The 26,220-nt window shown below is 42.3% G+C and overlaps 1 protein-coding gene across 16 annotated transcripts in view; it reads right to left on the bottom strand.

The window, feature by feature from the left end:
* Positions 1–1,426: 1,426 nt before the first annotated feature.
* tacc2 (transforming, acidic coiled-coil containing protein 2) overlaps positions 1,427–26,220 on the bottom strand; it is a 51,207-nt gene continuing 26,413 nt past the window's right edge. For 9 of the 16 annotated variants that reach the window (XM_055018919.1, XM_055018904.1, XM_055018913.1 and 6 more), the window contains 18 exons: positions 14,963–15,069; positions 13,056–14,490; positions 12,823–12,858; positions 11,394–11,451; positions 11,084–11,291; positions 10,658–10,707; positions 10,389–10,498; positions 9,978–10,131; positions 9,413–9,559; positions 8,963–9,055; positions 8,125–8,184; positions 5,933–6,079; positions 5,763–5,839; positions 4,601–4,644; positions 3,091–3,251; positions 2,863–2,969; positions 2,437–2,557; positions 1,427–2,358 (listed from right to left, as the gene is read on the bottom strand). In XM_055018919.1, coding sequence (XP_054874894.1) covers positions 2,293–2,358; positions 2,437–2,557; positions 2,863–2,969; positions 3,091–3,251; positions 4,601–4,644; positions 5,763–5,839; positions 5,933–6,079; positions 8,125–8,184; positions 8,963–9,055; positions 9,413–9,559; positions 9,978–10,131; positions 10,389–10,498; positions 10,658–10,707; positions 11,084–11,291; positions 11,394–11,451; positions 12,823–12,858; positions 13,056–14,490; positions 14,963–15,069 — 3,181 coding nt within the window. In that variant the 3' untranslated portion in view covers positions 1,427–2,292. The remainder of the gene's footprint in view (positions 2,359–2,436; positions 2,558–2,862; positions 2,970–3,090; positions 3,252–4,600; positions 4,645–5,762; positions 5,840–5,932; positions 6,080–8,124; positions 8,185–8,962; positions 9,056–9,412; positions 9,560–9,977; positions 10,132–10,388; positions 10,499–10,657; positions 10,708–11,083; positions 11,292–11,393; positions 11,452–12,822; positions 12,859–13,055; positions 14,491–14,962; positions 15,070–26,220) is intronic. The other 7 variants (XM_055018909.1, XM_055018914.1, XM_055018915.1 and 4 more) reach the window with 7 other exon arrangements.

A 26,220-nucleotide genomic window follows, 5' to 3' on the forward strand; every position in this document is an offset into this window, starting at 1 on the left:
CTTCCCTTTCCTGTCCCTGTCTGGTCCAGCCTTGTGTCATTCTACTGCACCTGGATTGATCACTACAGGAAAAGAACTTTATCTGTAAGTTTTCTCAGTGGCGGGGTCATGCACCACAAGACTGATGATTGTTTTTCTATGATGAACATTCACCTGTGTGAGATCATTCAGCTGCATTTAGGTATATATTGCCATTATTCCACAATAATCGACTTGATACAAATGCTGTCACTTCTTCAGCTGGACATGTGGAAAGAAAAAACAGAAAGGGAACATTACAGTCACAAGAACTGTTCTAAATCATTTCAAGTAGGCTACCATCTGTCTCGATGGCACTTCGGTTCTAAATATATTATTCTAGTCGCAGCCAAGCTGCAGCATTTGTCAAAACTTTAACTCTGCAATGTGCTGAAGCTTTAGTTCCAAATGGCTTTTTTTGTGTAATGTACCCCACACCTGTCAGATCAAATCAGTTACATGTGCAGTGACACCACTCATCATGTTCTATCAAACTGATTTTATACTGAATGTTATTTCAGCACAATTCACTAAATAAAAAGCCATAAAAGAGAAAGTGATACTAGATTTGATATATAGGCCTGCTCTGGAATTCTGTATTCATAGTGTTGCCACTTTGACTAACAGTACCTTGCTGTTCACACATTTATCTGCCACTTTCAGTGTTCTTTTTCAACATCTGCTTGCTTTTTAAAAGTTTTTTTTCTTTACCACAACCGCAATTACCACAGCAGATCAACCTCACAGGGATTTGCAGTTCTACAGATATTTGTGTTTACTTTGCTCCTAAAAATGTGTGGATAAACATGCATATTTTACTTTTTCCCCCACATGCCTCATTGCGAAAGCAAAAGCGGTGCTAGATGTATCATAATTAAAACTCACTCATCAAAAGTAGGTGGAAAGGAGAGAATGACACCAAACAAAGGTCTAAAAAGCATCAGTGCATCATTTGCACACCAGTGCCTGTATATTTTGTTGTTCCACATGAATCACCTTCACTTGGAGTTAAGCCATGCAATACTTTAACATGCTATCTAAATTTTTGTTTAAGCTTGTCTGTACTTTCACTGAAGTCTGCACTTCATTTAGTTTATACTTTGTAATTAGGTCTTTTATATTCTCTTCTTTTATATTGAATTTGAAAGTTATGTTGTTTTTTTTATTACAATGTACTACATAAAGTACTTTGTATTGCCTTTGTGCACAAAAAGTGCTACACAAATAAACCTGCCTTGCCTTCCTGAGAGACCAACTGGAATCGGGATATTGTCAAATACCTACAGTCGCATCTTAATCCTGATTTATTATTCATGCCAGGTCTAAAATCACTTTCACTGTATTCCAGGCAATGCAAATGCAATACCTCACCACGTGGAGGGAAAGAACCAGAGTAAACACGGTGAGCTGTATTGCCATCTTTTATTGCACTTTGTAAGCAGATGCTGTACAGTAGCTGTGCAGAGAAGTTATCCCTCAGTGTGACAAACGACCATTGCAGGACTAGGACATATCCATCCAAAATTAAATTACTCCTGGTCACAACTGAATACAGTCACGATTAGTTTGCTTTATATCAAAATAAAATCCAAAAAATAAAGTTCCACGATTTCATCGAAAAAAGCTATGACAAGTATGACAAATATCTACAAGGTTACGTGAGGGAAGCGGGTGGAGGGTGACAGAATAACTATCAAAAATGCAGATGAGTTTTTTTCATATTTGGAATATCCTACAGTATATACAAACGTTAACATTAAAAGTTTTTCTTTCTCTCTCACATGCAAGAAGCTATTGTGATAGTTTGTGTTCTCTTGGTGTATCGACATTTTATGAATAAATCTAAGCATCTGGTCTATCTTTCTCTGGTATTAACAGGAGACAATAACAGGAGTGGGTAAACAGTCTTCTCCCTCAGTGGCTGTCATGGCAACATCATAATAGATAATTTAACCCACGAACAATGCTTGCACTTTCTCGTTATCATACACGCATTCTCACGCACACACGTGCACACACACTCATTAATGATATGATAAATTTTCTAAAACTTTAAACCAGACCCCCGATACAGCACGATACACTGACACATCAAAAATGTACAGATTAATTTAAGAGGAAGCCATTCCTGTGGATCCTGTATACACAAAGTCAGTAGGAAATAAAAGCCCAAGACCACTTTGGCCTTAGATGTCAATCAGTTCTTGGAGGAGTGATTCATTTGAAGAAGCACTCTTTTTATCTGTGAGATTTGGCAAGGATGTGGTGTGGCTGCTAACTCTTCCCCATCTTGGCGATCAACTCATCACAGATCTTTGTCAGCTCCTCGATCTCTTTGTTCTGAAAAAGATACGTTGAAAATGAAAATTCAGACACTTGGATATGTATGGATTTTTATTTTTACAGCCCACTGCTGACCTTTTGCTCCAAAGTGCGCTCCAGAGAGTCCACCTTCATCTGCTCCTTCCTCAGACTGGCCTGGTAGGCAGCTTGCTCCTGCTTGGCCTTGGCCCGCACCTGAGCTATCTCTGAATTGGCCCTGGAGAAATAAAAGCAATACAATGAGAATCAAGTCACCTCTGCACAACCCCCATACCCAGAGGCCTAATGAAAGCAAAACCTCACAGTGGCAAAGCCAATAAAGACTTCATCTTTAGAAATTCCAAGCAGGTAGAATATAAGCGATCTACAGAACCAGCTAATTACACTGGCCTACATCCAAACATATTTCCTCTGGGCATTGAGTTATTGTACAGTTAGTGCATTGTGGTGTTCTCGCTTTGGGGAAAACAACACAGTCATTATGGAATCAGCGTGACATAATGAGAGTACGTATAGACTCACTTGTCTAATTTCTCCTCTGCATGAATCTTCAGGGCTTGATATCGCTGCTCCTCCTTGCGCACCCTGGACAGATACTCCTGAGCGCACTTCTTCAATACGTCTTCGTTCTGAACGGGGTGAAAAACATTTTAATTACTTGCCACAAGGCTGTCAAGCTAAATCTGAGATGAAGTACAATGCGGTCATGCCGAAAAAACTCATTAGTTGTGAATAATTTGTGCGTGTTACCTTGCGGAAGCCCTCCAGCACGTCTTTCATCTTCTCATAACGACGGAAGAGGTCGGCCAGAGACTTCTCCACGGAGTTGAGGTCAGCCAGGGCCTGGTCCTTCTCCATGATCAGCTGCTGGATGGTGTGGTGGGAGAGAGATTTCTCTTTCTGGTCATCCTCTGGTGGACACACACAAACACACTGTATATTATCACTCTATCCACTGAGGAGTCCACTGTAGTAGGTACACATACCATTTAACCAACACACAAACAGATGCACAAACACTGTTTTGATATTTTTGACAATATATCAAAATGGATTTGTGGGTTAGTATGATTTAACAACATTTTTTACTACACCATATGAGTATTTCTGTTAAACCAGTGAAGCATGCAAACAAAAACACTGAACAATGGGGAAATTAAAAAGAGACCTGTTTACCATAGAGACAGAGCTGGTAGCTGGTTTGTTTTGAGTGGTTTCTAGACTCTTCAGTATTAAATGACAAAGCCCCCCATGGCATATTAACCCCCTCCCCACTTTCCCCTTCCTTTCCTGTCACAAGCTTAGACCTGCTTATCTCTGTAAAGCTCCATGAAGGACTTTCACAACCTTCTTCTGTCGTGGGCCAAGTCCAGATGTTTATGTAGAAGTTTCTAGCATCTGATCAAATTTGTACAATATCGTACTTCGCATCAGCAACTGAGGGATTACAGAAAGGGCAGGTGAATAAAAAAAAAATGCCAAAAGATTCTAAAACTAAATGTCACAGCTTACAGGATGATATGCAACAAAATGGACAAACAAATATCACTGGATGAGATGAAGAAAGTGAGCACATCTGCTCCCCTCTCTCTGACGGACGGATGGATCGATGTGAGCAGACGAAAACAAGTGAAGGACAATTACGCGTTACTCACCTGGCATGCCTGTCAGGGTTATCAAATAGTAAGGGGCAAAGATGGGAGCAGAACAGAAAAGAAGGGACTGTGTTAAGTCAAGCTGGGAGGGCAAGACACGTGAGAGAGCCGAGTGTTAGACATGAGCAGAGACAGATTGTTCCTTTTTGTGACAGTGCTTTAATGAGGGTAAGAAATGAAAACAGACTGCAGCAAAAAATCAAATCTTCAAGAATGTCCAGAGGTGACAAAATGTAGGTGAGAGCAGGAATAATGCAGAAAGTGAGCCTGTAGTGAAATTTAATGAGTCCAGAGAAGTCGAACACGAGTGGGCAAAGGTGAATACTTCCCCCTCCATTGACACCAGGACTCAGTCCGTTTCAATCAAAAGTATGAAAGCAAGCACATAGAAAGCTAACTTGCTGCAGAGGATAAAAAAAAATGCTCATCTGTCTGAAGCCAGTGGCTATGGTGGATAAGGCCTTACAAAGAACTTATACAATATATTATACTGGAAATAAGCAAGTGTAAAAAATAGTGGCATAGTAGCTGCTTTAAAATGTGCACTAAAATCAATGCATGGGTTTTGTTATCAACTGGAAAAGGATATTTAACCATGAACTCACCTATCATCTGGGCAATCGTCTTCTCATACTCAGCAACAATTCTCCTATGAATGAGAAATTGTACATTTTCAGTAAATGGATGGTTTTATATAAGTACATCACCAAGTATTTTGAATGTGTTGTCTTATTCTTTGCAATTCATATAAGCACTTGTTTAGGCCAGTAAACATAGACGTCTGGTAAATATAAACATGTGGCTGAAATCTGGATCTGGAGCTACTGCCAGATTGTTTTTATATTTGGCCAAAGCTTTGACATTGCTCTCATATGCTACTGGAAACATCTGATATTTTCAAGTACAAGCAGAGGTAAAAATTTCTGATACATGTCATTGTAATTAAGTAACTGATTAAGGAACAGAAACTGCTGTTAAACCTACAACTTTTTAAAATGATTATTTATGAGAAATGACAGTTTCAAGTAGCCTAAAGTATGAGTATTATATTTCTACATATAGCCTTGTTGCTAGAGGCAAAATAACAACAGGGCCTAATAGGAAGATTTGTTTTCGTAAAAGCAGGTTGCCAGTAGTAAGAGGATTGATTAGCCGTGCCTCCACCTTAGCCTCTTAGCCCCTCCTTATCCAGAGCCCAATCAGTCAAATGAATTAAGCTCTGTCTTAGCCACACTAACTTAGCAGTGGCCAGCTGGACGGACACCACCACCTGCTGAGAGAGAGAACAATGTTTCTATGCTGGATCTCTCTGTTTCCCTGAACCCTAATTAGTAACCATAAATAGATTGATCATCTGTAAATGAGTGTAAATGAGTTTTGAGCGGCTGACAGGCTGTTAGTCATTTACAATTGCCATTTAAAACCCTTAACACATTTTGTCATTGACGAAAGACTCGTGTGCAACTGTAAACCTACATAATTTATACAAGCCATATTTATTCTTCACCACTAACCCTTGTGCTGATTTAAGACTCAGAGAGACATCTTGTTCTGGCTCTTCACTCATCAGTTAACTGTGCCTTTGTTTGACAGTTCAAGTGAGATAAACCAATTGGCAGGTTAAAAGGTGATAATGGGTGGAGTCTGGCAGCTCTAACTGCCATTACACTGTTCGCCAGTCCAGATAGGTGTTAAAACCACAGCTGTAGTATCTGCATGGGCTCCACGGTAATGAAAGTGGTAACAGCCCAAGGAGTCTCTTCTTACCTCATCTCCACCACTTCCTGTCGACTGTCTTCATACTTCTTCTGCCACTCCAGCACCTCTTTCTCCTTTGACACAATCTGAGGAGGGTGACATCAGTTGTTACAGGCTGAGATTATGGGTTAAAGCAACTTCAGTATGGCTTATAAATAAGAAGAAACATTTTAGGGCACCTCCTCTCGCGCAATTCCCAAAGAGTGGTCCAGTTCTCTGGGTAGGTGGGGACTCTCCCCTTCGATGTAGTTGGTGTTGGTGGTGTTCCTGGCGTACAGTGAATTCTTGGACACAGCGCTCTCTACTGAAGATGCCGTATCTCTGTGCTGCTTCCAGGAACCAAACAGGAGTGAAAGGAATGGAAACATACCCAGTTACAAACCAGATCAAGCTACAGACAGGAGACCCTCAATGTCGGGCTCACACGCACATTCTCAACTGGATTCCTGAACCAAACCGCAAGGCAGCATCGAACTGTATCAAAATGTACCACACAGCAAAATTAATATGTAAATGAGGGCAAGCTAATGATGTTTCCTGAAGACTTGGTCAGCCGCCACATGATAGGATGAAACAGTCTTCATTGCCACAGTATTAGCCATGTGATTGGCCGATGCTGGCCCCAGCTGAGCGGTCATGATCGCCTGCTGATTGCAGTAGCTTGAATGTGATTGGGTCCAGGCAAGACAGAGGGGAAGGAGGGCAGCAGCTGATCATATACAGGAGAGGAAGGATAGGGGAGCAGACTGGGCAGCAAGGGAAATATATGTTAGTCTCATGTTAATGTTACAACATTGGTCTTACCTGTTGAGTCTAGTATTGTTTACTGCAGCCTTTTCACAAAGTTTTCCCAATCTTTGCACAATTACAAAGACTATGATGTGAGATGAACCAATTCTCAGGATGCATAATTACAGAGAGTTTAGGTACAATATTGAGACAGGGACACTCCAAGCCAAAACCCATATACATGTGTTCATGAGGCCTTTGAAAACTAGTAAAATACGAACAGACAGAACAGAATAATTCCTCACATCATACATACTAAAATACAAAACCCATCCTTGCTGTACTACTACTTTTGTACCCCTAAAACTCTGCTCTGAAGGGGATTTAGTCATCCTTGGTAGACCTGGATTACAGGAGGATTTAAAGAAATGGTGGGGGTCCACAGGGAACAAGGAGACAGAGATCTACTAATACGTGGTCTCACTGGAGCAGTAATTTGATTATTCGGCTGAATGTATAGTCTGGTCAAGTTAAGGTAACCACGGACATCTTTGTTTATACTGATTTGGCTTACCCTGCCAGTTCAGAGAGGTTTAAACTTAAATCCAAACCTGCCCTGTGGTGGTATGACTCCTAGCAGCTTTGACTTAAAGCTCTGTGTTACAGAGAGAATCCCTTGTACCAAAAGTACCTTTACTAAATCATCCTGGATCACATGTCAAGTAAACTGTAAACAATTTATTGTAGGAGTACTATTGGGGAAAATCATAGACTTGAGGATAGACTATTTGAAGATACCTTGTGAAGTGTTCTTTTTCAAGTAATAATAAGGAATAGTCCTGTTGTAGCACCCATTACGATTGTCTTGCGTAAATGCAAAAGGACACACAATTTCGCTTACATTTTTTTAGGAAGAATCTGCTTTGCAAGTGTTTTACTGAGGAAGGAAGGACATTCATGACATTTGCAAGGATGCCCAGGAGACATATATATAACTTTTGCTTGCTTATTGGAATACTCCACAGGATACACGGGTAGGTTTAGTATGAACAAAAAAGGGGCATACCAAAGACACAAGTTAAAGCCACAAGACAAATACTATGTCAAACACAGAAATAAACACTATCGGAAGTTATCAGAAGACTACAAGAGAGGTACTAAATGTAACTGCAGAAAAAACAACTCGCTCATTGGGACAAAAAACAAGTTTTGTAGGAAAACCATAACAAAGTTATCGGACTCTCTGGATGTTGGATTTCTGGGACCTACTGGAGCTTGAGCATATAGTGCAGTATGTAAGTATTTGGACAGTGACTTTGGCTCTGTAGTCCAGCACTCGGAGGGTAAAGGTTTAATTTGAAGGCTTTCACATCAAAATTGGGTAAACAATGTAGACGATGTCGCCCTGTCATTTGTTGCACTGTACAAAAACTGGAGGTGTTATGTATCAAAGGTCTGTGATTCCACACTTTTAACCAATGTAGATGTGAACACCTTAAATCACTGGTAAACCTGACATTTCTAATTCGGTATGCTGGAGTACTGAGCCAGTGAAACAATGAAAAACAATAAAAAGCATGTTTATGACCAAATACTCGGACTGCACTGTAGGCACATTAGGACGAGGACAGAGTCATCTTACTTTGAATAAGGGTGAACCGTTGATATTCCAACGCCGAGTGCTGGGTTTCTTGAGTCGAGACTGTAAAATGTGTGGGACAACAACATGAGACAAGAGGACTGGGAAGCGCCTACTCTGATCCGACTCGTCCGTCGAACTTAAGGCTCAGTACCTGCCCCTTCAACCAGCAAATTCCTTGGCTCTAACATACAACCTGAACTGAATGCCGACACCTACCTTCTGTAGCCGTTTGTTAGTGCTGTTAGTCTGGGAAAAGGACCAAATCACAGAACAAGAATGTGACTGGGGACTCAGGGGCGATGATGGCAAACCATCAAGAAATACATCTGGGAGCGTTATATCCATATTACTCCTCAGCTGCTTATATTTCATCTAGTCTGAGTCATTCCCAGTCATATTCATGCTGATGTAAGCCTCTCATGAACAGGCAACATGCATGTTGCCCAACATGCATAACAAAGGCAAGGGACTAAGAAGGCACAACACTCTGTTCCTGAGAAGTCAACCCGGAGGAGCTTGCTGATAGTCAGGGTGGGAGCTGGACGCGTTAAGCCATGTTAGAGATTTCATATGCGGGGGAACGCAAGAGGCGGTGGGATTGTGGATGTAGTGGTACAGCCACCATGTTGATAAGGCCATGGCGTCACAGTCACACTCAGAATGGTGTGTTTAAGGGGAAGGACAGGCAGGCTGAGACACACTCATGCACACACTACAGTCACACACACCTGCTTTTCATTCATCCACTCTTTCAAGATGCATCTTACAAACTCACACACTCACCCACACACACACACACACTTGCATACAGCAGGTGCAGGCTGATTCAGCGCAGTACCTGGGGGGTTACAGTGGAGAGGGAGGGGCACTGAGAGATGTTTTTGGCTACCTGCAGAGCCTCTATCCTCAGGGCAGCGAGCACCAGCTCCTCCTTGGCCGCACACATGAGGGCCAAATTTCAGGGGTAAGGGAGGAGGGTGGCGGCCCAAGGATGAGAGAGCAAAGGGAAAACATATAGAAACTTGAGTTGAGCGCAAACACTTTCTACTGTCTACATATTTACGCATCATAATCTATTTTGCGCATCAAGCCACAAACTGAAACTCACGAAAGAGGAGGAAATAATGGGAAAATGAAAAAGGCAGGATTTATGTAACACGGTGACACAATGGAAATAATGGTTGTACAAAAACACACACACAGTCACATATCAAGGCCACAAATGGGCAAACAGAGCCAACACCTGTAAGGTTTATCAAGTAGGGTCATGTGTGGTCTGTCAACACACCTGGAGTTTTTGGGCGAATGCAGTGGGGTTGGTCTCAGCCAGGTCGGGCTCCAGGTACTGCAGGGGGTCGTCACACTCAGACAGCCTGTCTAACAGGGGCATGGCCAGGGCTGGAGCAGGGGCCTCCACCGGGCCCTGGCTATGGGGCTACAAAGGGCACCAGGAGTAGTAGGCAGAGGGGAGGGAGTGGCAGGGAACAGCATGGCAAAGCAAGCGCTGAGTGTTTGAGTGCCAGCATTGGGAGCTGATTCACTGAATTCAAGCAGGGAACCTAGTGTGGCAGACTGGCTATCTGTTATCAGTGATGAAGCTTTAATGAGAATCACTTTGAGTGATGGTGTTCATGTTGCAGGGCTGAGTCACAGCCTATGACAAAGCATACGCAGCAGTGGCACTCTGTCTCCCCCTTGTGGCTCAACAATAACACGGTGTAAATGTTGCAAAATCAAAAGTGACAGATTCTCCTTACATGATGGTAACTAAACACAGAAATGATTTTTCCCCCCCAGCATATATGATACCTACTCGCTGAGTTTAAGTAATTATAAAAGGTGTTCTGGCTCACCTGCTCATCCCTCTCTGTGCTCTGCGTTCGGCTGAGGGCTTCGCTTTCTCTCTTCCTGCCTTTGTCCCCAGCGGAGCCCTCTGGACCAGGCCGTGGACTCAACACCGGCGTCTTCATACCGGCTGTTATCTGGGCCTCCATCTCCTCAAAACTCCTGCACAGAATGAGAAAAACAGAGGGAGCAGGGGGTAGAGGGAGGCATGACATGTAATGCACTGTCTACGATACATGAGAGTGTTAATGAAAACATTGCTAAAGTATCTAAAATGAATGTGTTATGCAATCCAAATCACTGCGGTTGACATTTAACATACTGGAGAATAAGAAATGGGCTGGGCATTGCATTGTAAAACTTAATCTAAGTACACAAAGTTCACCATGTACTTTTGCAACAAGTGAAGTATACTTTACCCTGTGCAGGGGGAGCTGGGCTCAGATCCATGTGCGCATGAATTTTTGGTTAAGTTGTCAGATACTGAGTCTAACTTCAAGTACAAAGATGGCTTCTTCACAGACAGTGGCTACAAGACACACAACATGGAAACAGAAAACTGTCTGAATTCTCTTTGTTTTTGTTAGTCAAAATCTATATTAAATATATACTATCAATACGCTAAACACTGAAAACAGCAGGCATAAACAGATGCAAACAAAATCAGCAAATAACATCAAATACTCACTGGGGAAGAGGAGCCAATCTTCTCCATGTACTCAATTTCATAGTCTTGCACTGAGACAAACAGACAAAACAAAGTATTAAAAACAGAAGACACAGACAGACACATCATCCAGTGCAGATCTCTGGTCTGATGGGACCAGAGGCTGAGGGAGGACTGTGTGGTTCATCTCTGACCCAGATGGGTTGAGCCAGACATCCACTACAGGTCAGAGGGCAGTGGGCCAGCAGGCTTATTTCACTGCCACAAGAATCAATAACATTGCTGTATGAGTGAAGAGTGGCTGGTTGCTGTGCATGAGAATTTATCCAAACATAAGCTTTGAATTTCCCTTTGAGCCCCGCCTGTCTGTGGTATGCCTTGATGTCTCTTAGCAGGTAGTTGGAAACAGGTGGCCAAAGGTACAAAGACCAGACAGCTATGTCTCACCTGGAGTCTCCTGAGGAAGACTGTTCTCATTAACAAAGGATGTAAGGTCACATGGCTGAGGAAATTCTTGCTGGTCAGAGTTTAAATCCGCATCCATATCGTGCAGGGCGGCCCACTTGTGACTGGTGGAGGAGGCCAGCTTCTCCTCGTCCGTGGCATGGTCATCCTGTGTATGATGGGAGGAAGGTTCCTCTGCAGGCGTCGGATCCTGCAACACAAAAAATTAGGCAGAGAGAAATGGCAGAGTTGATGAAGAAAGAGGGGAAAATAAACTTAGATAAAGTACAAATATGGAGCATTGGATACACACCTGTGATGGGTCAGACATTGGTGATTTCTTTGGTGACCTCTTCACTCTGAAAGTATTACTGAGAAAAAAGAAAATCATCAAGATCCAGAAACACTAAGGGCCCTTAATATGCAGCTCTTTATTAGATCCAACACTCACCGTCTAACATTGAGTGTTTGCTACATATTGTGTACTACATAGTGTGCATAGTCACAAATGCTGAACTGTTAAGCTGGATGGGTAAATCTGCTTTTGCATAGGAGGAAAACATAATTTGCATAGAGCAGCATTACCATATGTGAAACAGTCCTACTTACTGTGCAGCCAAAATTAATAAAACAGTGAAACTGTTTGTGACTGTGGTTGAGTCAATAGTTAGTAACTGCACAGTGAAGAGTAATGGTAAATGAATAATATGTTATGAGTATTTTTATGTCAAATTTTATACTAATCAACAAATATCAGGTCATAGACAGGGAAGTATTTGATAATGTAGCTGAGTGGTTAGGTTATGATGGAAATGTGATATTTTAATGTAGATTATTGTTAGGGACATGTTTTTGCTTTTCTCATCTCAGTTCCTCAGTTTTCAATGTACAGATCCCAAAATATATAGGTTCTGAAAGAGTTTGTGTAGAATTCTAAGCAGTTTTCAAGATCAATCACCCTGTTTCGGTGTCTATATTTAATGTAAGATAAATATCAGAGATAATGCTTTATTAGGTTTGTTAAATTTCTGCAATTGTTGCAGATGTTGCACATCTTCAGGCTAAGCGTTTCATTGTTGTAATACATCCTGAATTCCTTTGGAGTTTGTATAAATGGGCAATGAACAAGATGAACTAGTAAACTATATATCCTTGTAAAAATATAATTATTTACATTTTTAGTTTTTTCAGCAATAGCCAACATTGAACACAAGAGGGAGCACAAGCGCATTGGCTACACATTTAAAAATGGACACCGTGGCATGTGGCATGTGGAAGAAACTGCATCAGCAATGGCGTCAGCTTCAATAGAAAAAATAAAAAGACGGATTTACCACAGAATAGAGTAGAATAGAACAGAATAGAATAGAATAGAATAGAATATTGCACATTGCATAGAATATTGGTAGTTCCTCTAGAAAATTATGTTTGAATGCTTTTAAACATATTTTACACTTATTTTAGTAATTACTGCCAGTATGGCTATCTTGTCTGTACTATGATGTTCTACAGCTGGCACACAGCTGAAATTGTAACATAAACAAGACAGGATTAAAAACAAAACTGAAAACAGGTATCCTCCAGTTAAACTGGGAAGGATTCCAAAAATTTAAATGGATTTGTTTGATAAGGGATTGTGATGTTTCTGTTAATAGGAAGAGGGACAACAGGGCAACATGCTGCTTTAAAAGGTGGAATTAAGGGTCAAAAGGGGTGGATGGTGGTGTTGTCCCTGTACTTACAACAGACAACATAGAGAGGACACACCCCTGGACTTCCTGTGACATATGAGAATACACAGACACAGGTGACAGAAAGACAGACAGACGACACTGGCATAATAAACTAGTGAACCACATACGAAGACAGACTAAACTAAAATCCTCACAGAGGGGCACATTCCTACACATGCTCTGAAAGAATGTGTGGACTTTCCATAAATATGCGATCCTCTGGTAACACTGAGTCAACTTACGATTTGATGGGAGTTTTCTTCTTCTTGGAAGGTTTGTTCTGGTTTTGATCCTCCAGTTCGCCAATGTTGTCACTGTCATTTTCATTATCATTATAGTCATTGGATGAGACCTCAAAGGAGGCTGATGCCTTGGGAGGGGAGTTGGCCATCTTGTTGGAGGATTTGAAAGGGTCTATGGAGTCATCAAAGTTGTTTGGGTCAAAGTCATAAGATGGCCTGGATAGTTTGGGGGAGTTGGCGATACCTTTCTTTGAAGTAAACGGATTGAAGTTTGGATCCTCCCACTTGTCAGGTTCAAAGTTGTAAGATACTTTAGGTATAGGGATTTCATCCTCATTGCCGTTGTGGGTTGCCGGAGGGTTGTTGTCCAGCTGCTCTGTCTGTGCTGGAGGTGCCTTTTTCAGGCCCAGCTTTGGTTTCCTCAGAGGCATCTTGGCACCTGGCTTCTTACCCACTTTCTTAAGTGGAGGAGAGGCTTGATGTGGTGCCTCACAGCTCTCCTCCGAGTAATCAAACTCCAGTCTTACTGGCTGACGTTTGGGTAGAATAGGTTGTTCCTCTGGGTTGGTGATTGGCTCTTTACGTGCAGCCGGGGGACTGGAGCAATGTGCTTCCACAGCAGGGAGAGGAGGACTCTCTGAAGGGGTGGAAATGGGGACACAGACCGGATCTTTGCGACCCAGGACAGGGGAGTTGGCAATCTTACTACCTCCAGTCTTAAAAGGGTTAATGTTGTCAAAATTTTCTGGGTCCCATTTGTAGGAGGCACTAGGAGGAATGGGGGATTCGTCGTTGCCCGTTAGATTACCAGGGGGAGGGATCTCCTCCTGGCACAAAGGTAAGGCAGGGACGACAAGACTCTTCTCTTGGCTGGCTTGACTGATGCTACTGGTTTCCTCTGGCAGAGGTGGAGGAGTCACCACACGGTTCTTTCTGGTTCTTCGGAGAGTTCCTCCAGGGCTCGGTGTGGCAGAGCCACCTTCGGTTTCCTCTTGGGCTTGGAGAGGGCTGGCAGTACGAGGCTTTGCCCGCTTCTTGATTTCTGGGGTGCTGCTGGATGAGGCAGGCCTTGGGCTCTCTGGGTTGGAGTTCTGTCTGAGGAGAGGTTTCTTCTTTACAGACCCAGGACGGACTTTCTTGGGCCTATGGAGTGTTCCCGGGGCACTCTCAGTGCCGACGCTGAAGGATTCAGAATGTGGACGGAAACCTCCCGACACTGATCCATCCAACAGACTAGAAGTATCTAGTTCACCTCCTTGGAGGCTGAGGGAGCGGGTCAGAGTGTGACTTGCTGGCTCTGTAGCAAAATAGTCGATGTTATAGGTACCACTTGCAGCAATGGGCTTGTTCTCATCAAAAGCAATGGATGGAGAGCGAGATGGTGGATCAGCAGTAGGCAAGTCAGAGGCAGGATTATTGACTGAGATGTCTGTGACTGCAAAAGATTGAGAAGGAGAAATATGGAATTTAACACTAAGATTTCATTCAGCAAAAAGGCAAACATCCACGCAACATTTCAATAAAACTAAAGAATCATCATTGTATATTTGAACTAGTTTGTGAGTGAGATTCAGGTGATAATAAGAAAGTCTGCATAGTGCTATATGCTGCAGCTGGCATTTGACACATCCAATTATAGAGATGAATGTGGTAGAAAAACATGAAAAATAATCACATGAAAAAGAGACTGAAGAAACACATATGTCTTTCGTAGATATCCCCAAAAACTTTGGTTTTCTGCACTGGAGGTTGTCGCAGCACAGAAAAAGCTAGATGTGAAATACAACTTCATTCCACTAGATGGTGTAACGAAGCTTCTGAAAACAATCCATTTTTACTGTAGTGTGACAGAAGATGAATCTGTGTTGGAACTAAGCACACATCTTAGAATAATACTCTTGTTGTACCTTTGTCATCAGATGTTAGTTGTTCTTTCTGAGGCTCAGTGGGAGAAGCAGCCTTTACTGGAGTTGTAGATTCTGGGGTTTCAAAAGCTCCATCAGAGTCTGAGCTCCTATAACAAAGGATAAGGAAATATCAGGTCAGGGCTACTGTGAATCAGACTCTGTGTCAGGATCAATACATTCATAGCGATTAACGTCAAGAACAGCATTATATCACAAAGGACACAATTTTTTTTTCCAAGCAAGCAACTCTGATATCATTCTTGAAAGCAATATATTGTGTAAATATGTCATAATACAGATTCAACAAAGACTAAATATTGCATGTGGAGCATTTTATCGAGTAGATAAGGCAGCAATTGTGATTCCCTGTATTGGTAAAACAATAAGCTTCAGGCTAGTATGTGCTTCTGTTTTCATTTCCAGAGGAATTTAATGACTATAATAAAAATGCTGAATCTGCAGTGAGGTGACAGATAATGACACACCTGAGACCCAGCATCACAACACACACACAGATTAACACTCATACACATCATACCACCTCAAGGTCTTAGGATATCACAGTTATAAAATACACACAATCGACTGAAGGAATTACTGAGCCAGAAACCCAGAAATGATCGATTTGTGCATGACAATAGGCTGCAAATAAAGTCAATACACATTGTCATTCCAAGCAAAAGCAATATTGATTGGTCTTTCTTATCTTGCATATACATATGTATTTTTGCTCACAGCACACCCTGACAACCAAGCTCCATGCTCTGATGGTCAGTGTGTTATCTGGCGGTATGTGGCCTCTGTCTCCCATCCTGTCTCACCTCTGTCTGACCGGTTCTCCGGCGGCCCTGATCAAACTGTCATGATGTGAGCCCCAGGAGAGACGTCGGAGGAGCCCCAGAGCTGGATCCGAGTCTGGGCTGTTCCCGTCTCCTGCCCCTCCCAGTAGTGTATCCCAGCCCCAGCGAGCCCACTGCAGTGGAGACAGAGCCTGCCACGCACTCACTGCCATGGCTGCTGGTGGGCTACACCTCTCCGCACCACGATGCTGCTGCCTGACACACAGTTAGACGCCCACTGCCGCTCCTACGATGATGGCTAGGACCACCGGATCACACCTTTCCCCTGCCTTCTATCTTTTTCCTTTAACGTCCAATGTCCAGATCTCTTTGTTTCCAATCTAGAGTCCTTCCACGTTGCACCTCTTTGTCATCTGTAGCCATATCAGTGTGGCTCCACTCCTCCCCAGTAGGAAATGATGTCTCCCAATCTAAATGAGACTGCCTGCAGAAGCCCACCTCCTGCATTACTGTATTTTCTAGCAATCTCTCTCACTCGCTCCCTCTCTCTCTCTCTCCTAGCCTTCCTCTCTCCACTTTCCTCCCTCCCTCTACCCCTCTTGCTCCTGAAATACTCTGCTGTATCCACACAGAAAAGGTCTACTACCCACCAGCCGAACCACCTCTGAAAAAGCTCATTCTCATTACTTATACCACCGTTGCATCGGCTATGTATGCATATTATATATTATACCCCTTTAGCCTTATTCATTCATAACATCCATCTTAATTGTATCAAAAACCATCAAACAGTTTTGTCTTAAAGCAAAGACACATCTCAGTCTTGCTCTACAAACCTGAATGATCTAGCTATTCCACTGCTGAGGGTATTCAGCATCATGTGGGGGTCCTTTGTCAAAGACACATGCTTGGATCAAATAATGCGCTATGAAAGACACAGGGGGTCTGAAACACCATCAGATCCTCAGTATGGCCAATATGAAGCAAACTAAGCACAAATTCTGAGCTGAGACATTCCAGGTCATAGGAAAAGCAGGTAGAAAATGCCTTGCTGTCATTGTCAATATGTCCTCTATCTCTGGGGTCACATCACAGCAGCAATGGAGGTTTATTTAAACCAGGGAGTGACATATTTCATGTGCAATGCAATGTGCCCCACTGACAAATCTAAACAATTCATCATGTTACGCTCATGTTAAAACCCCAACAAGGTATCAAATAATAAGTGGGATTTATTTAATGCTTCTTTAAAAAAAAAAATAAAAATAAAAATTAACCCTGCTAAGGTGTTGTGATGCCAGATGAGACAGCATGTGGGCAGAGCAGTAATCTCTGTGAGGGCCCAGTGTGTCCCAGCAGGATAAGACTGGTCTGCCTAGACATCCATCTGGATCAGTCACTGGGAGCTGGGATCATATTGTCAGATGGTCAGACAGGCAGTAACGCGGACACCTCCAAGGATAAGACACATAAACAGAGGGTGTGCAAAGAACAAAGCCTGCACGACAACAAGTTAGATGCAGATTGGGAATTAAAACTTTTCTGCCACTGTATTTACGAAGAGAGATTTAGCTGCCTGTGAATAGCTGTGTTAAGAATCAGCACTTGAAAATCAGCTGCTTTTTTGAGAATGGATGCAAATAAAACAAAAAGGGAAATAACAAAGTAATTAGGACTCATTACGGCTCTGTTTATGTCCTTGCAGGGAACATTTTTTATGTGACCGCAAACACTGTGTTGCTATGGTAACTGGAGGTTGTTCCCGCCATATGTTCCACTACGGTGGATGAAAAAGAAAAAAAAAAGGAGCGAGACTGGATGCAGAATAGTCCAACACGCCTGCACACACATACAAACACACACACCACATGGTTCAGTAAAGTGTATTATATGATAGAGAAGGCAATTAAGACACATTACAGATACGAGGTGAGCAACTGCTGCCAGAGTAATCAATATTGATCATCCCCATCCAAGCTGATACCAACGGCATCTAATAAACCTGAAATCAGACACTGAGAGCAGTGCTGTAATTAATTGTGGATATGAACCAAACTAACAGGGTGAAAGGAAATAGCTTCTGTATTAATGCAGTCACACCTTCCGCTGCTCCTGTGTTGCAGAGTAGCAGACAAAATATAGAAAGAGGTAAAGCAGAGCGTGGGTAAGCAGTCAAGGTATGGGGGCGAATAGAAACAAAGAGAGCAGCAGTTAATAGCAGCCTCTTGCAGGCTGAGATGACTGCCTGGAGACAGAGAGAGAGACTCTGCAGCGTGAAACAGGGAGACGATGCATTTCAGACAGCCAGACGTGTCTTTGCTTCCAGCCAAATCCAACTACTCCGTCTGTCTCAACAGCTTTCATCGTGCTGGAGGGACAGACTTCACCAGCCACTGGGGGAAAAAGAGAAACAGGGCTGCACTGACACATAAACCAAAAACCACCTACAGTGAAGAAGATGAAAATTAACACAGGCTAAATTTGACTTCACCATTAATGACCGATATAAAGAGGTGACTGTGATTAGATGAAAGCTGATGGAAAAAAGAAGCAGAAGGGAGGGATAAATGGAGGCAGGCGGCTGGTCTCCAAGCAGCTGTGTGATTAGCCTCAATGGATTATCTGCCGCACGCTTCCTCCATCATCTCTCCACTGTCATAGTCGTCTAAGCCCTCTCAGTCTGGACACCAACTATCATCTAGCTCTTTCCAACACCCTGCTTTCTCTCACTCATTTTCTATACTTATGTTATCTTCTCGTGATCCAGTAATCTCTTCCCTCTCAGGTGTTTTTTGAGCTTTTGTTATCAGGTTGTTTTGTGATCTGCTGATAGTATTTTGGCCATCGAAGAATCTACTGCCTGTCTGGCAGACCAAAAAAAAGCGAAAAAACAGCAGCTTAGTCAGGGGTGGGTCAGCATAAAGCGTCAGTTCAATAAACTGTAAATCTGTCACGTTTTGCACGCATAAATGTCAGTGACAAACAAAGATTAATCAGTCAAGCAGTCAGTGTGTACTTTGACTGTATGAAAATAAGGCTAAATATCTGCTTTATTTTGTATTATGAAGGTAAAATATGGAGTCATATGCATGGTCTAGAAATGAAGAGGCCAACAGAGGGAGCTCCTGTGCTTTTATTGCTGCGATGAATGAGTGTCTGACTTTAAAGTATTACATCATAGGGGCTGAACACCACACACAGCCTATTTTCATTTTACAACAACTTCTACGCAGATGTGATGTGGTCAGCAGGGAGCAGCGAATAGAGGCCAAGAACACAAAGCAGCTATGTCTTCTGCAAGTGATTTTTCAACCTCAGGAACTGAAGTCTTGCAGAGAATCATTGTGCACCCTCTGCAGGACACATAAACAAAACCTGAATGAAAAGTGTTTTTCTCAGACAGCAGATGTAGGTCTGTCTCTCAATCTCTGTCCAGACTGACGTCAGCCTCAATCAGCAAAGATCTCTCCTCCTTTTTTCCAAGAAATCCTCTCACGTCTCAAAACAAAGACACCATGAGGACAAAAGAGTGTCAGACTAAGATAATCTCAATGAGTAATACCTCATCTAGGCTAATCTGAGGTGCTGACTGCAAGCAGATGGCACATTAAAAGACAACAAGGCAGCGTGAGGAAGCCAGCAAGACAAAGTATCAGCAGAGGGAGGAGGGGTTCAAGTATCTCTCTATTTGATTATGACATCAGATGTCAGGTTCGTTTAGATTACTGCATGAAAGACATGCGGAGGGAGAGAATAACTCAGCCTCCACATGAATACAGAAAGCAAATCTCGGACATATGATGCTGGGAAGGAATTTCAAAAAAGAGCCTTGAGCGTAAACATAATTTGAACCATTTCCTAACACTTATCACTCCCAGATCAGAGCCCTACAGTGCTTTGATGTGTGAATGCTTTATACAGTGCCAGTGCTTTTCAAAGAGTTACACAACGTACTAATGGTAGGCATGGTGCTTCGTTTCTGCACACCTGTATGGTATGCTAACTCCATCGTGCTGCAATAAAAGCCTCTGCTTAGTTTTTATAAAAGCATTCAGTCCTCTGAGGTCTGAACAGTGCAGAGCTTTGAGAATAAAAATGGCTGTTTTATGCCATAAATCATTCATACGGAACGAGCAGTCCCTTCCCCTCATCCCCCTCCTCTGTTCCTCCCCAGGTATTTCTTCCCTTGTGCAGTAGTGTGTCTGGATATAAATAAAACAAAGTGGAGCACTCTTGCTCGGTCTCTAACTCCGACTCTCTCCACTCCCCCTCACACAGCGTGTTCTATTTCAACACGGTCACCAGCTCCTGCTCCCAGAGCGCCAGTCGCGTCCTCCTTCCCACAGAACAAAACATCACCCCACCAGCCTCCCAGCGGCGCCTACTGCACTGTATCCTGCTTCCCACCTAAAGCACAATTATGTTTCATCCGAACAGGCTGTGCTGAGGTCCAAGCACCCTGATGCACATGTGTCCGTGCACGTGCTCCAGATTTCTCATCCTTATTTACATCACAAAAGCAACAAAAACAATGCTGACATGCTCAGTTGGCTGCATTGGAGTGTTATAGTCTGGTGGTGGGTCTTTTGGTAGTTTACATTCAGAAATGAAACAGGAGAGAATGTAAACAACAATGACTTACAGAGAATTTCTTCAGGTTTCATCTCTTAAAAAATAACAACGCTGAGCCATATATACACTTGTATTGTATTACTCACAGGTGCAATCTGGATAATAATATCACCCAGCACCCATTTGAGCATTTATGTGGCATGAAAGACCAATGCAAATCCATGAATAAATAAAGACACATCATATGCCAGATCTCCATCTTTGCTATAAACTGCATCTCCTTTATTATCTGTTTGACACAACACTGAGCAGGAATGCAGATCAAGTCAAACTCACATGTGTTCTTGAGATGGACAGCGGCTCTGTCCTTGCTCCATGGACTCGTTGGCTCCCATCCTCAGCTAGCTCTGCCTCCCCTGCCCCCCCTGCCTGCTCCTGATCTCCAGCCACCCTCCACATCCACCTGCTACCCCCAAAACTCCTTCTGTTTACGGCTGTGATCCTCGCAGAGTGAAGGCAGGCAGCCTGCGTTAGAGGAGGCGAGCAGCGGCTGAGCTGGCTGTGCTGCAGTGCAGAGGATGAGCGAGTTCTGCTCGCATCAGGAGCAAAGCAGTGGATGATTAAGGGCTCCTCACTTTAGGCATCCCCAATCCTCTGCCCCTCTACAGACTGGGAATATTCCTGCGTCTCATCTGGTGATTGAATGATGCTGCACCAGAAGGGATAAAATCTCCAAGAGCAGAATGCAAAAGAGGGAACAATCCAAAACAAAAAGAATGTAATAATAATAACAATTATAATCCTTCTTTCTTGCTGTCTTGCATGTGTGTCTGAGGTGCCTCTTCTCTGTTTGCTTTCTGATATCGCTGAGCTGTGTTGCTGCTCTCACTGCCTCCTCCCCCCTTCTTCCATCCACTCTCTCCCCCGACACCGACCTCCTGCGCCTTTAAAAAGACAAGCAGCTTTTTCTCGTCTGCTACTGCGACCATGCAGGAGAGCCAAACAATAGAAGACCCCCAAACCCCTCTGGTTAACAGCCGCATTCTCCGTCACTCCGTCAGTCCCCTTCTTCTTGCCTCCCACAGTGAGCGTACCTTACGAAATTGCCTGTCTCCTGCCAGGATTCCCCCCCTCTCTCACCCAGTGAGTGGTATAGTGAGGATTTCATTTTTGTGCCTCCTTTTCACACAATGGAAGCTTCCAACTCTCAGCTTAGCCAACCAGAGGGATGCCTGAGGTAAACAATAGGCTCTGAGAAACTAGTATGTGAGTGTGTGTTATTCAACTCTGACCCTATTCTATTCTCTTTCATTCAAGCCAGTCCACCAGCAATTCTGTAACAGCACATGATAACAAAAAAGGCATTATAGAAAGAAAACAAGGAAACTGAAAAAGCTGAGATTACAGATATCCCCTTCTTGCTCTACCATATACATTTTTTGCTCAAGAAACAAAGATCTATGCTTCCTGACAAATGAGCATCCAAATGTTATGCTACACTGTCTCTGTGTTGAATCCTGGCAGCAGGCTGGGCCATGATCTAATTTACTGACACTCTCACCAAACCCTCATCTGCATTAAAGACCTCAAAAGTCTAGCCGTGTCTCCCAGCTTCTCTTTTTTTAGACATCTGCATGTGAAAGACACAGAATATGTCCTGTGAGATAGAAATAAGATCAGGAACAGGTTCAACAATTTTCCCACTGATTGTCAAGGCAATGGGAAAGAGACACTTAATATGAAATATGAGAAGAATAAATCTATTGTGCACTCATGGGAAAGTCGGGAATTGAGGGCTCAGTACAATAACTCGAGCCTGCAGGACTTGTAGTCACACAAAGTTGCCGTGTTGAGGTTTCAGGTGTCGTATCTGTGCCTGTCAGGGCAGAAAAAGACTCAAAGAACTCTAGTTCCTCTGCAAAACACAAAATCTGGTGTTCATGTACAAACCCAACACCACATTTGAAAAAGGGGCATGTTTGCATGTAAACATAAAGTCCATTAACTGATGAATATTGATGGGATTCTGGTCTCAAATGGGTTGTTGGTCGATATTTCAAGACCTGAGGGGACAAGTAAAAAAATCGCTGCCCCCTCACGACTCCCAACACAGACCCCTGTTAAAGAATAAATATTGATTCCTACTTCCATATAGAGCCCTACCCCCATACAAGTTCACATGTATCTAGGGCAGAAATACATGTCCAGTACGTGTGAAGTACATGTTCCTGTTCTACTGAATGACTGACATAAACATCCTCTCTTTGTTGCAGCTTTAAGAGTGTGGCCTTGTACTTCGGCTTCAGCTGCAGAAAATGCAGAAATAAAAAATTCAACAAACTCATGCACTGGAAGATATGGTTGTGGCAGTTTTTTCTGAAAGATTCATAACTCAGAAACCCAACTGAAGGGAGAATCAGGGTCAACACGATCCATAACCTGCTCCAGGGTTTAAAGGTAATAGTATATCCTTCGACTGTGAAGGTGCAGAATATATGGAGTTTTAGGAAGTATGGGTTGAAAATTGCTTTTACTTACGAGCATAGCAGCAGAAACATAACCTCTTTGTACTTCTGAAGCGGAGTTCAGTTCTATAACACACTGTGTTTAAATATGATAAGTGTGACTTTGGTGCGGGAATTTGAGATGCTGGCAATTTATCAGTAAAACACTATGCAAAACGGTAAAAATTCTGATTGCACACACAGTTGAAGCTAAATTGTGCACTGAAATCACGTGTTCAGTCTTGCAAACTTGCACAGACTCAAAGTAAGCAATGTAAACAAACAATATGGCCCTTAATTTGTCACAAAAAAACCTCAAAGAAACAAGAGTACCCAAACAACCATAAGCTAGAAAAGAAAGACCACAAACAGGGTACCGTCTCCTACAGCAAATTACAGGCACTGAGTCAGTATGCGATAACACAAAAACCAATAAAAAACACACTATGACAGTGTATCAGATCAGATCACCATGTCTGTTAAGCGAATATGTATATAAACAGAAATATACATGCAGTACAACATAGAAATGCTGCTGTAATCAGTGAAACATCACTGTTGACACAGTTGTGATAAAGTGGGACACTAACTCCAAATATAGAGGACTGACGTTTGCTGTGAGTAAAATAGCTCACATACACTGTGAGATGGAAATAAATGCATTTTTAGGTGTTCTCGAACACAATGAAGCAGCTCTACAAGAAACAAACACTTCAAACGTATGTTTTGGGGAATCCTGGTTTCAGATGATGACAGTGATTGCTGATGTGCGCCTCTAATCCTCCTTCTGAAGAACTGCTGACCGGACAGGATAAGGGTTTTAATTTTCCTATGCCAAGAAAAGGCTGCATTGCTCTCATCCGCAATCACTAATGGGGAATACTTCCTGAGTCTGCAGTTACCGTACATCTTGTTAAAACATAGGTTGAGAGTCAGTGGCATTCTGTCTTTGTGTATCAGCGAATTGTTACGTTTCCCAAGCGGGACCCCAGGAAAATACCCAGAACCCCAAACTTTATTAAAGTATCAAAAGGAAAACCGTAACAAAACAAAGAACCCCAACACAAATAAACCAAACAAAAGGTCACAAAATGGGTTCGGAAAGGTGATAGAGGTAGATTGCCTCTATCACCCACTAAGCCAGCCAAAATGTCTGGAAGAATTATAATAAACAAAACCAAACAAAAGGAGGGGAGGGTGAAATAAATGTGCTTAGGGTGTAAACACAATTCAGAGGGGCTTTATTTCTCACAAGAGAGCTATTTGACACCCGCTCTCAAACGAACAGAGAAATATGATGTGCAGTTCTCTGAAGTCGGAGCCCATCTGAACAGCTCAAGAGTCTGTCTTTTAAAGGAGTGTCACCAATCACTCCAGCAGGTGCGTCGGATGCAGCAGCTGTAGCCACTCAGCCTAATCAACCAGTGTCCCAACACTGATCACATAGACACATATGGAAAAACAGCAAAACAACACAAATTTGCAGTCACAAAGCCACAAAACAAGTTTGAAATGGCCAAAAATACAAGACACAAAACTCAAGTGAACTGATCGATGTGTTTTAAGCATTATTTCCTTCACTGTGGTCACTCATGAATTAAAAAGTCCCCTCACAAACATATGGCCACCAAAATTGGGCAAGACACCACACAAACTCATAACAGAATTAAATGGCAGAGCAGGGGAGTAATCAGGGTACCTCAAAAAAAAAGAAATGAAGGCTCGGATATCCATCGCCCCATTATCTCACCCACAGATGTGTGTTGTTGTCGTATGATAATGGTGAGAACGCATTTGTCATGAATATATAAGTATGAGGAGTATAAATACCATTATCTCTTAAATGAAGTGCATTATATGTGGCCTTCTCTAGAGTCTTGACTGCAAAATTAGAGGACTATTAGAATATTTGCAAATTATTCTAATGTGGCAGCAAGAGAAGATTGGTTTTAGTGTTTTCAGGGGAAACCAGGAAAACAAATAAATCAAAGCAATCCTCACTGTTTAGCTGCCAGGGACAATCTTCACAGCACAAAGCATGTGTATAAAACGTGTGGGAGTAACTGACAGATTAATTATTTTTGAATAATTATTTGGTAAGAAAAGGCAGACTGCTTTGTTTTTTATCACCAGAGGATGCAATTATTACTCATGCAACTCAGTGAATCATTCAGGGAAAAAAAGAACATGAGTGTTTTTAGATTAACATTTTCATGGTGTCACAGTGAATGCAGCTGATTACATGTCAACTATTAAATTAATCATCAACTATTCTGAGAATGAATTAATCAGTTTGAGCAATTGTTAGGGGAAAAAAAATCTAAATTCTCCAACTCAAGCTTCTTAAGTTTGATTGTTTTCTGGTTTCTTTAATCCTGTGTGACAGTAAACTGCACATGTTTTAGGCTGAGGACAAAACAAGACATTTGATGATGCTACCTTTGGAAAACAGTTCACAACATTTTTCATTGATTTCTGACATTTTAAAGACCAAATTGGAAAATAATCAACAGATTCATTGAGAAATTATTCTAAAATGGCAACACTAATTTTTCATTGGAGGAGAGATGTTCAAGAACTTGCGTAGGCAAAGCATTTGTCCACCTAATGTGCCTTTGAGCCAAATAATAAATGTCTAGAAGCTCTGAAGAAGGGAAACATCCCTACTGTGTTGCATCAAATAATGTATATTTGAATGTGTTTTGTATTGCACATGAACTAATGTAGTAGATTCAAAGTAAAGTACACCTACACGTATGCTGGCACAGATGTTGTGAGTCTTTGGGCAAACAGGACGATCTAATGACTAATCAGAATATTCCGTCCACGTTGCTGGTTGGTTCTCTGCTCCTCTCCAGTGCTATCTAGCAAGCCTGTCAGATATCATAAATAATGTAACAACACTATGCCAGCCTGGAAGCTTCAAAAATGTTACTTTTCATGGAGAGAGGGGTGTGTTTATAAAGCGAGACAGGAACACAGTTGACATAATTCTAAGAAAATGTATATATTCACACAGAAAACATCTGATTGTGTCTTTATCCAGCTGAACACTGGTTCATACTGAGTGGGAGTATCTGTCCCTGTTCATTCATGCATGCACCAGGTGACTGAAGCAGTCAGACAGCAGAGTGCAGACACAGGCTGGCAATAAAACATGAGGATGGACTCTGCAAAGGAAAAACCACCCTCTGCTGGTTGTAAATAAAGCTGCACTGTGAAAGCGGCTGAGTCATTCCTTCTAATAAAATAAACTCTATGGAATAAATTGCAAACCCAGAAGGGACTGCAGACGAATGTTTAGTGCTTTCTGTGGGGAAACTTTGCTGATTGTGAAATAATGATGATCATTTAAATGCAATCAGCATGAAATGAAAATCTG

The sequence above is a fragment of the Amphiprion ocellaris genome, chromosome 16 (assembly GCF_022539595.1).
Source record: "Amphiprion ocellaris isolate individual 3 ecotype Okinawa chromosome 16, ASM2253959v1, whole genome shotgun sequence".
NCBI classification, from domain to species: Eukaryota; Metazoa; Chordata; class Actinopteri; family Pomacentridae; genus Amphiprion; species Amphiprion ocellaris.